This window comes from Phocoena phocoena, chromosome X (assembly GCF_963924675.1).
Source record: "Phocoena phocoena chromosome X, mPhoPho1.1, whole genome shotgun sequence".
In the NCBI taxonomy this organism is placed as follows: domain Eukaryota; kingdom Metazoa; phylum Chordata; class Mammalia; order Artiodactyla; family Phocoenidae; genus Phocoena; species Phocoena phocoena.
This window is the reverse complement of record NC_089240.1, coordinates 130129215-130141369: the sequence shown is the minus strand read 5'-3', so window position 1 is coordinate 130141369 and position 12155 is coordinate 130129215. Positions and strand designations below refer to the sequence as shown.

General features: G+C 38.6%; 1 protein-coding gene across 2 annotated transcripts in view; it reads right to left on the bottom strand.

The window, feature by feature from the left end:
* VAMP7 (vesicle associated membrane protein 7) overlaps nucleotides 1–12155 on the bottom strand; it is a 66198-nt gene that overhangs the window by 36465 nt on the left and 17578 nt on the right. The window contains exons 3-4 of one of the 2 annotated variants that reach the window (XM_065900749.1): nucleotides 9383–9440; nucleotides 7247–7384 (exon numbers count right to left, since the gene is read on the bottom strand). In XM_065900749.1, coding sequence (XP_065756821.1) covers nucleotides 7247–7384; nucleotides 9383–9440 — 196 coding nt within the window. The remainder of the gene's footprint in view (nucleotides 1–7246; nucleotides 7385–9382; nucleotides 9441–12155) is intronic. The other variant, XM_065900750.1, reaches the window with a different exon arrangement.

Below are 12155 nucleotides of genomic sequence, written 5' to 3'. Positions count from 1 at the left end.
AAGTTTCACGGTTTCAGGTTTTATATTTAAGTCTTTAATCCATTTTGAATTTATTTTTGTGCATGGTGTAAGAAAGTAGTCCAGTTTGATTCTTTTGCTGTAGCTGTCCAGATTTCCCACACCATTTGGTGAAGAGGGAAAAAGACAGCTTTTTCCCCACTATATTCTTACCTCCTTTATCGTAGATTAATTTGACCATACAAGCATGGGTTCATTTCTGGCCTCTCTGTTCTGTTCCATGGATCTATGTGTGTTTTTGTGACTGTACCATGCTGTTTTGACTATTGTAGTATAGTTTGAAATCTGGGCGTGTAATACCTCAAGCTTTGTTCTTCTTTCTCAAGATTGTTTTGGCTATTCTGCAACTTTTGCATCACCATACAAACTTTAGAATTGTTATAGTTCTGTAAAAAATGCCATTGGTATTTTGATAGGTATTGCATTGAATCTGTAGATTGCCTTGGGTAGTATGGTCATTTTTAACAATATAAATTCTTCAAATCCATGAGCACAGTATATCTTTTCATCCGTGTCTTCTTCAATATCTTTCATCAGGGTCTTATAGTTTTCAGAGTACAGGTCTTTTACCTCCCTAGTTAGATGTATTCCTAAGCATTTTATTCTTTTTGATGTGATGGTAAGGGGGATTGTTTTTTAATTTCTCTTTCTGATAGTTTGTTGTTAGTGTACAGAAATGCAACAGATTTCTATATATTAATTTTTTATCCTGCAATTTTACTGAATTTACTATTTCTAAGTTTTTTTGGCAGTATCTTTAGGATTTGCTATATATAGTATCACATCATCTACAAAGAGTGACAGTTTCACTTTCGAATTTGGATTCCTTTTCTTTCTTTTTCATGTCTGATTACTGTGGTTAGGACTTCCAATACTATGTTGAATAAAAGTGGCAAGAGTGGGCACCCTTGTCTTGTTGCTGATCTTAGAGGGTTTTAGCTTTTCACCACTGAGTATGATGTTAACTGTGGGCTTGTCATATACAGCCTTTATTATTTGGGGGTATGTTCCCCCTTTGTTCAGAGGTTTTACCATAAATGGATGTTGAATTCTGTCAAGCTTTTTCTGCATCTATTTAGATGATCATACGGTTTTTATTCTTCAATTTGTTACTGTGGTATATCACATTGATTTCCAGATACTGAACCATCCTTGCATCTCTGGAATAAATCCCACCTGATCATGGTGTATGATCTTTTTCATGTACTGTTGAATTCAGTTTGTTAATATTTTGTTGAGGATTTCTGAATCTATGTTCATTAGTGATACTGGCCTGTAATTTTATTTGTGATATCTTTGTCTGGTTTTGGTGTCAGGGTGATGCTGACCTGTAGAATGAGTTTGGAAGTGTTCCTTGCTCTGCAATTTTTTGGAATAGTTTATGAAGGACAGGTGTTAACTCTTCTTTAAATGTTTGGTAGAATTCACCTGTGAAGCCATCTGGTCATAGACTTTTGTTTGTTGGAAGTTTTAAAATTCCTGACTCAATTTCTTTATTGGTAGTTGTTCTGTTCATGTTTTCTATTTCTTCCTGGTTCAGTCTTGTGAGATTGTACATTTCTAGGAATTTGTCCATTTCTCCTAGGTTGTCCATTTTATTGGCATATAATTGTTCATAGCAGTCTATTATGATCCTTTGTATGTCAGTGGTATCTGTTGTAACTTCTCCTTTTTCATTTCTGATTTTTTTGATTTGAGACCTCTCTTTTCTTTCTTGATGAGTCTGGCTAAAGGTTTATCAGTTTTGTTTATCTTATCAAAGAACTAGCTCTTAGTTTCATTGATCCTTTCTATTGTTTTCTTAGTCTCAGTTTCATTTATTTCTGCTCTGATCTTTATGATTTCTTTCCTTCTACTAAGTTTGGGTTTTGCTTGTTCTTCTTCTGGCTCCTTTAGGTGTAATGTTAGGTTGAGATTTTTCTTGTTTCCTGAGGTAAGCTTGCATTGCTATAAATGTCCCTCTTAGAACTGCTTTTGCTGTATCCTACAGATATTGAATCATTGTGTTTTCATTTTCATTTGTCTCCAGGTACTTTTTTAATTTCCTCTTTGATTTCTTCAGTGATCCATTGGTTGTTTAGTAGCATACTGTTTAGCCTCCAAGTGTTTGTGTCTTTTGCAGTTTTTTTTCTTATAGTTGATTTCTAACCTCATAGCATTGTGGTCAGAAAAAATGCTTGATATGATTTCATTTTTCTTAAATTTGCTGAGGCTTGTTTTGTGGCCTAGCATGTGAACTATCTTGGAGACTGTGCCATGTGCACTTGAAAAGAATGTGTATTCTGCTGATTTTGGATGGAATGTTGTATATATGTCAATTAAGCCCATTTAGGTCTAATGTGTTGTTTAAGGCCAGTGTTTCCTCATTGATTTTCTATCTGGATGACCTGTCCATTGAGGTGTTAAAGTCTCCTACTGGGCTTCCCAGGTGGCACAGTGGTTAAGAATCCGCCTGCCAATGCGGGGGACATGGGTTCGAGCCCTGGTCTGGGAAGATCCCACATGCTGGGGAGCAACTAAGCCCGTGTGCTACAACTGAGCCTGTGCTCTAGAGCCCGAGAGCCATAACTACTAAAGCCCTCAAGCCTAGAGCCCGTACTCCACAACAAGAGAAGCCACTGCAATGAGAAGCCCGCGCAACCCAACGAAGACCCAATGCAGCCAAAAGTAAAAAAATAAATTAATTTTTTTAAAGTCTCCTACTATTATTGTGTTGCTGTCAATTTCTCACTTTATGTCTATTAATATTTGCTTTGTGTATTTAGGTGCTCCTATGTTGGGTGCATATATATTTACAATTGTTATATCTTCTTGGATTGATTCCTTTATCATTAAGTAGTCCTTCTCTGTCTCTTGTTACAGACTTTGTTTTAAAGTCTATTTTCTCTGATATAAATATTGCTATCCCAGCTTCCCTTTCATTTCCATTTGCATGGTATACCTTTTTCTATCCCTTCACTTTCTGTTTTCATCTTCAGATATGAACTGAGTCTCCTGTAGGCAGTATATATATGGGTCTTGTTTTCGTATCCATTCAGCCACTCTATGTCTTTTGATTGGAGCATTTAATCCATTTACATTTAATTATTGACAGGTATGTACTTACTGTCATTTTGTTAACTGCTTTTCAGTTGTTTTTATACTTCTTTTTTGTTCTTCTTTTGCTCTCTTCCCTTATGATTTGATGAGTATCTTAGTGTTATGTTCAGATTCCTTTCCCTTTTTCGTGTGTGTATCTAGTATAGATTTTTGGTTTGTGGTTACCATAACGTTTATATGTAACAATCTATATATACATACGTGATTATTATAAGTTGCTCATCTCTTAAGTTCAAATGCATTTTAACAACCCTGCATTTTTATGCCCCCTCCCACCACACTGACATATTTTACATCTTTTTTGTTTTGTGTATCCTTTATTGTGGTTATAGGTGATTTTACTCCTTTTTCTTGTAATCTTCCTCCTAGCTTTATATGTGGTTGGTTTACTACCTTTACTGTATATTTGTCTTTACCAATGAGATTTTTCCTTTCATAATTTTCATATTTCTTCTTGTGGCCTTTTCTTTTTTGCTTGGAGAAGCCCCTTTAACATTTCCTGTAAAGCTGGTTTGATGGTGCTGAACTCTTAGCTTTTGCTTATCTGTAAAACTTTTGATTTCTCCACCAAAACTGAATGAAAGTCTTGCTGAGCATTCTTGGTTGTAGGTTTTTCCCTTTTATCACTTTAAATATATTGTGCCACTTCATTCTGGCCTGCAGGGTTTCTGCAGCAAAGTCAGTTGATAGCCTTATGGGAATTCCCTTGTATGTGACACTTTGCTTTTCCCTAGCTGCTTTTAATATTCTTTCTTTAATTTTTGCCATTTTAATTACAATGTCTTGGTGTGGTCCTCTTTGGATTGATCCTGTTTGGGACTCTCTGTGCTTCCTGGACCTAGATATCTGTTTCTTTCCCCAGGTTAAGGAAGTTTTCAGCTATTATGTTTTCAAATATGTTCTCTGCCCCTTTTTCTCTCTCTTCTCCTTCTGGGACCCCTATTATGCAAATGTTAGTACATTTGATGTTGTTTTAGAGGTTTCTTAAACAGTCCTCATTTCTTTTTATTCTTTTTTCTGTTCCACCTCAGTGATTTCAACTACTCTGTCTTCCTGCTCACTGATCCGTTCCTCTGTATCATCTAATCCACTGTTGATTCCTTCTAGTGTATTTACTTCAGTTATTGTATTCACCTTTGTTTGGTCATCGTTTACACTTTCTCTTTGTTAAAAAATTCTAACTTCTCACTCTGTTAATCCAATCATCTCCTGGGTTCTTTGATCATCTTTACAATCACTACCTTGAACTCTTTATTCGGTAGATTGCTTATCTCCACTTCACTTAGCTCTTCTTCTGGGATTTTATCCTGTTTCTTCGTTTGGAACACGTTCCTCTGTGCCTTCATTTTTCCTAATTTCCTTTTTTTATTTCTATGTATTTTGTAAGTTGATTACATTTTCCGACCTTGAAGAAGTTGGCCTTTTCTAGGAGACGTCCTACGAGTCCCAGCAGTGCACTTCCCTCTGGTCACCAGAGCTGTATGCTATAAGGATACCTCCTACATGGGCTGTGTGGGTCCTTCTGTTGTGGCTGGCTGACTACTGTGGATAATCTGGTAGGCATGGCTGGTCCCCAGTCTGGCTGGTTACCAGATCCTGCCTTGTGTGGAGGCTGTCAGCCGCTGGTGGGCAGGGCCAGGTCACAAGGCAGCTGGCTGTAGAGGTCCAGGGGATCCTGGGGTCTCTGGTTGCAGGGCCCTGGGGATCCCAGAGCTGGTGTTGGCCTGCTGATGGGCAGAGCTAGTTTCTGAGATGGCTGGCTGTGGAGTGTGGGGTGTCCCGAAGTTGGTGTTGGTCTCCTGGTAGGCAGGGCCAGTGCCCAGTGGGTCCTAGGGCTAGTGCAGGCACACTGCTATTCAGGGTCAGGTCCTGGGCCCTTTGTTGGGCAGAGCCAGGTCCTGGAGTAGCTGTAGGCTCAAGGGTTCTTAAGGCAACCAGCCTGCTGGTGGGTGAAGGTGTGTCCCTGCCTGGCTAGTTGCTTGGCTTGAGGTGTCCCAGTACTGATGCAGATACGCTGATGGGCAGGGCCAGGTCCTGGCATTAATACGCTAGAGGGAATATTCTAAAATGGTGCTTGCAAGCTCCATTAGTAAAGGATGGTAGAACAAGCTCCCAAAAAAGGCTGCCACCAGTGTCTATGTCCCCAGAGTGAGCTCCAGGTGCCTCCTGCCTCTCCAGGAGACTCTCCAAGATCAGCAGGTGGGTCTGATCCAGGCTCCTTTCAAATTACTGCTTCTGCTCTGGTTTCCAGAGCATGTGAGATTTTATACATGCCCTTTAAGAGTGGAGTCTATTTCCCACAGCCCTCTGGCACTCCTGAAATGAAGTCCCGCTGGCCTTTGAAGCCAAATGTTCTGGGAGCTCATCTTCCCAATGGAGGACCCCAGGGCAGGGGAGCCTCATGTGGGGCTTGGACACCTCGCTCCTTGGGGAGAACCTCTGCAATTGTAATTATCCATTTGTGGGTCACCCACCCAGAGGTATGGATCTTGATTATACTGTGTCTCTGCCCCTCTGTCTTACTGTGGTTCCTTCTTTATATCTTCAGTTGTATAAGATCTTTTCTACTAGTCTTCTGTTCTTTCTCATCAATAGCTGCTCTGTAAATAGTTGTAATAGTTGTAATTTTGGAGTGCCCATGGAAGGAGGTGAGCTCAGGGTCTTCCTATTCCACCGTCTTGGCCACCAACCTGACCCTATTTACTTTCAAATGGGCACTGGTATATATTTTGCTGGTGATGTTTTACATAGCTTCACATATATGAATGTTTCCTAGTGGAAGTATGAAACAAACCAACTGATTGAATAATAAAGATTTATAACTATTTAAAGGAACTTCATCCCTACAGGATGCATATTTAGAAGTGTAATCCTCAAAAAGGGTATTAAAAAGGAGAAGTGAAAAGGAACGTATTCAATTACAGTAAGTCTCTTTTTCTCATTCACAACACCATCACAGATAAAACTCATGTCTTTGCACTCAAATAGTTTCATGGATAAAAGGTAACTAAGCATTTTTTTAAGGTCTCCACATCCTTAGTCATCAGGGAAATGCAAATTAAGACCACAATGAGATATCATTACACACCCACAAGGACGAATTACATTAAAAAGACAGACCATAACAAGTGTTGGCAAGTATGCAGAGACACTGCAAGTGCTAGTGGGAATATAAATGGTACAACCACTTTGGAAAAACGTTTGACAATTCATTATAAAATTAAACATCATTCACCATATGACCCAGCAATTCCATTCCTAGGTATTTACCAAGGAGAAATAAAAACACGTCTGCACAAAGATTTGTACATGGATGTTCATAACAGCTTTGTTTGTGATAGCTGAAAACTGGAAGTAACTCAAATATCCAGCAACAGGTGAATGGAAGAAACAAATTGTGGTGTATGCATACAATACTACTCAGCAAAAAAGGAAACTACTGATTTATACAACATGGATGAATATCAAAAAGCTTACACTGACAAAACAAGGAAGACACAAAAGAGTATATAATGTATGATTCCATTTATAGGAAATTCTAGAAAAAATAAAACTAATTTATGGTGACAGAAAATAGAGCAGTGGTGGCCTCAGGCAGAGTGATGGGGAGGGAACTGACTGCAAAGGGATATGAGGAATCCTTTAGGGTCATGGAGATGTTTTGTATCTTGAAAAGGGTGGTATTTCACGGGTGTATACATATGTACAACTTTACTGAGTGGATAATTAAGTATTCATACAGATGAACAGACTTTCAAATGACTGACTGAGCTGTTCAAAAATTAAATTTGCCTCGTGGGAGGGTAGAGGTTAATGTATAGGTTAAGAGGTCATTTGGCATGTTGAGTGGATTTACACATTAAATGGGTAGTTGAAGTAGATGATCTTTAATCTCTTTCCCAACCCTGAGATACTCTGAGCACCATTTATAGAGAATATCACCAATTATTCACTTTCCATCCTAAAATGGCCCTTGTATATATTTTTTTAATCAGGGAAGTTTTACTATCTTGGCATATAATAACACAATCAGAAAATTACACTGCAGGTCAGAGTCCCCTATATTCATGGTGCTTTAAGGTAATAAAGAAGATATGAATCAAATACTATATCCTGAGAAAGATCTTACCAGCTGTGCAGCCAAGACACTTGAGAACTCACTATTCATGGCATATGGGAGCGCTGTTTGTGCTCTTGAACCATATGTAGTCTGGAACCTCTTTTTTATCTCATTCAGAAAATTAAAGGCTCTGGAACGCTCAAAATCCTGAAAGGAGATCAACACAGAGTTTACATTACAGTAAACAAAGACGATATGGATGATTAACAACAACCAGAAGAACAGCTAACATGTACTAACAATGATTCTATGAGGAGGAACTGACCTCATTTTACTAATAAAGAAACAAAAGCTCTGAAAAGGTAACTAACTTGCCAAAGGTGAAACAACTAGTAAATGAAAGAGCTGAGAGTCTAATCCAAATATGTTTGATTACTGCCAACTAAGATAACAGTACCTAGGTTAGCTTCTTGAGAGCAGGAATTGGGTTTTACTCCATCTATATCTTTCACAGGATCTATCAGAAAGCCCAGCACAAGAAGATGCTTAAGAAATCCATAATAGTACAGTCTTTCACATACAAAGATAACACTATTGACATAAAGTTTGAATTGATTTTTTTCAATAGTGGTGATACATTTGAAAAGATCAAGGGATGTACTCTTATCTAGTCCCAATCAAAAAGTGTGTGTGTGTGTGTGTGTGTTTGTGTGTGTGTGTGTGTGTGTAACATATATACAAAAATATAATTATAGCTCAAGAAATATAAGACTCAACTCTGACCATCCCAAATTTAGTGATATTTCTCACCTACTCCAAGCACTTTCACATCAGTCATTTCAGATATAGCTGTATTTTTAAAATAACTTTAGAAAATACTGTGAAATCAGGGAATATAAATCATTGTGATGATCACTGTGGTTGACACTCATCTCCATTTCACCTAAGATGATTAGTCTAAGCCAAGAGTTCTTAAAGTGGGGTCAATGGTCCAAATTCAAGGAGCTGATGTACTTGGATAGAAAAAAAAAAAAATCTCATCATTATTTTCACCAATCTTTAACTCAAATTTCAATTGTGAATGTGGTAACAAACCGGAGAAGTATTTAACAGTACCTGTGACTTTGTCACCAAGAGAAGTCTTTTTTTCATATACCATCAGTTATAAACATCTCTCAAAATATTATTTATACTCATCACCACATCAAAATAATTTTTATTTATTAGACCCATGAGAACTTGTTATTTAATGAATTCATAAAGAAGCATATACATTACTATATCAATATTTAAAATATTTTGAATACTGTATATAATTGGTTTTATTTAATCACACATTTAAAAAAATTCTGGGAGGGGCCCATGAGTGCCAAAGGGGTCTGTGATACAATAAACGTAAGAACCCTGACCTATGGCAATCATGCCAATTCCATGCCTCTTATCAGTGATCAATTTAGAAATAAATACGTAACCTAGTCCTAGCCAATAAGTCATGAAAAGAAGTCTACTTTGAAAGCGTGGGGAGGGGAGGGTGTGCATCTGGGAAGTTTCCTCATTCATACAGTAAGAGACTTGAGAAGACATAGTCCGTCTTTTTTGGACACAAATAAATAAGCATGTGGCTCCATGCAACCATAAGGGGAATGTGTCCAGGAAGAAGCTAACACTAGGATTGCAGAGAGGAGAAAGGACCTTGATGACCACCATTAAGTTACTGAGCATTTTCCATCTAGAAGCTACAAATACTCAAAAACAACCTACCAATGTGAACTACAGGTTTACAAAGCTGATCATAATGTATTGTGATTTTGTTTTCCCAAAGTCCACATACATTAAAAGAAATTCACTATTGATTGGAGGAGTGAAATAATCTATTTACTATTTCAGATAAATAAATTTTGAGGGGGTCTGATACCAAAGAATCATAATTATGAACACCAATTCTCACTACACAATAAAATAAACATAGAAATTACAAGAGGTTAAGCTAAAACTCTACAGAACCAAGTTGATTTGCATATACCCAGATATCAACTTTCATTTTGTTTTGCTGCTCTATATGATAAATACAAAGTATAGAAAAAAATTTCCAGCTACAGACATTATATTCACATCACCTTTACCCACCACAGATACAGATAATTAAGAACCGGCTCTATTAACATTACACATACTTAAATAGCAACATGTCTTCAAGTTACTTACATCATCAGTGATACAAAGATATACAATCCTGTCTTGGCAGATGTAATGAAACAAATAACTGTAGAATAAAAGATATAAAACTTACTGTGGTTATGAGTAATATCTCTTTCACTTCTATCTATGTATAAGAAATTTTAGTACTGCCAACGTGACCATATTATTTATAGATACTGTCTATTCTCCCTCTCCCCTATATACATGTTCCTCTGAAGTCAAACTGATAGAAATAAATAAGAAATTAAAACAAGCTACATAGTGCAATGTTATGCACATTACCCATTAAAATAATAACTGCAAAAGCATAATTGGACTTTTTTTTTTTTTGGCTGTGCCACGTGCCTTGCAGGATCTTAGTTCCCCAACCAGGGATTGAACCTGGGCCCTGGCAGTGAAAGCGCCAAGTGCTAACCACTGGACCGCCAGGGAATTCCCAGATACTTAAGGTTTGAACAAGAGATGACATCTGAGGGACACATAATTAAGAAAAACCCCCAAATGGGCCATACAGTCTTCTTTGCCTTCTCCTAAGATTTCATAGCAAACACTTTTTCTACTGAATACTTAACAGTAACATTCATTTGGCATCTACTTTGAACTAGTTACTGGGCTAGGTGCTGAGGATACAAATAAGCAAAACCATCAGTCCCTGCCTTTACAGAGATGAAAGTGCAGGCAATTGTGGAACAACATAGTAAGCAGGATGATAAGGAGTTAAGGGTAGTACATGGTGCTGTGAGGACATAGAGGTGACACCTAACAGAGTTTGTCAAAGGGTAACAGGAAAACATCCTGGAGCAAGTGATGCCTGAGCTGATACCTGAAGACTAAGTAAGAGACGACAAAAAGAACAAGCAAGAGTGTTCCAGAGTGAGAGACCAACAAGCTTAAGGGCTTTGAAATAAAAGAGCAAATACTGGGTTTAAAAGTAAAATTAGTTAATATGACTAGAGCAGTTGTCCCCAACCTTTTCGGCACCAGGGACCAGTTTCGTGGAAGACAATTTTTCCACGGGCGGGGAAGGGGTGATGGTTCAGGCGGTCATGCGAGCGATTGGGAGGATGGTTCGGGTGGTAATGAATGTGAGCGAGCAATAGTTCAAGCAGTGATGCGAGTGATGGGGAGCAACAGATGATGTTTTGCTTGGTCACACGCCACTCACCTCCTGCTGTGTGGCCCGGTTCCTAACAGGCCTCGGACCACCACCGGTCCGCAGCCTGGGGCTTGAGGACCCCTGGACTAGAGTATAGAATGTAAGGAAAAAATAAACTGCTTGCACAAATGAGGTTGTAAGTAAGCAAATATCATGCTGTATAAGACTTTCGAACCTCACTATGCATTATCCTAAGAACAATGAACAAGCATCAAAGGGTTTTAGCCTGGGAGTGTGATCAGATTTGCCATATAAAAGGATGCTTAGGCTAAAGTGTGGAGAACTGACCGAAAGGAGGACCAGACAGAAGACTATTGAAGTAGAACAGTGAGAGAAACAAACTAAAGTACTATGGGCAGTGAAGAAGAAGGGACTGAGAAGAAATAATAGAACTTGATAACTGGCTACTGGGGGTGAGGCAGAGGGATAAGTCTATTTTGCTTCCCAGATTTCTACCCTGGGCAAGTAGATAGACAAGAATACTTGTTGAATTGTATTATTAATGTTCACATAGAGGCTTGATATGAATTACAAGGAGGTATGGGAACTCAGGCAAAATGTCTTCCTCCACCACTGAAATTGCTGACATCAACTCCACCAATGATTTCCACACTGCATATTCAGTGGCTCTCTCTGACACATTTGATAGTGCTGATCACTTCCTTCCTCTAGAAAGTGTTTTCTCTCCACTAGATTTCTTAACACCAGGCTTGCCTGGTTTATATGGTAGTCTCTTTCGCTCTCTGTTGATGTCTTGCAGCATCCGGAGCCCCCTGCTTTTCTCACACACATTCCCTGGAGGGTGGCATCCACTCTCTTGTTTTGCTGTCAATATCTGTTTTCAGCTACTACAATCATAATGATTCCCAAATCTAAATCTGACCTATCTCCCGAGCTCCAGGCCTGCATACAACTGTCTACTAGACATATCCAACAGGAGTACCATAGACAACTTAAACACTACAGGTGCAAAAATGAAAGTCATCATTTTCCCCACAAAATTTGCTTCTCCTAAACCACACTTGGGAGTACGTTGGTGCAAAGACCACAGAAGGTAATGAGATATGGTCCTTGCTATCAAGGAGCCTATAGTCAGAGGACAGAGACAAAAAATAAAGATAGCAATTATAACACTGCTTCATAAGTGTTACAATATGAATAAACACAGGATGCTATGGAGATACACAAAAAGGGGGCACCTGGCCCAGTCTTGGAATTCAGGGGTTTCCAGAAGAGGAAACGTATAAGCTCAGGAAGACAAACTCAGATTTTTAAAAAGTAATAGCTATTGCAAAGGCTAGGAAGAGAGAAAGAACCCAACACTGAAATGCACATAGCTGAGTATGGCTGGAGAACAAAACTGAGGGCTCAAGTAAAGAGAGATAAGGCCAGAGAAGGGAGCAGGGGCAGATCTTGAAGAATCTTTCAAGTAGTGTTAAGGAACTTTACCCTGAGTACCTGCTGAAGGAAGGGACATGATCAGAACTGCCCTTTAATCAGAAGGATTAAAGTGACAATTAAGAAAGTATTTCATTTGGAACCTGTAAAAGGAGCAAAACTTTACCGGGGGCCTAGGAATGGAAGGACATTCCAAGACACAAAATCATGAAAAAAGTATACCAA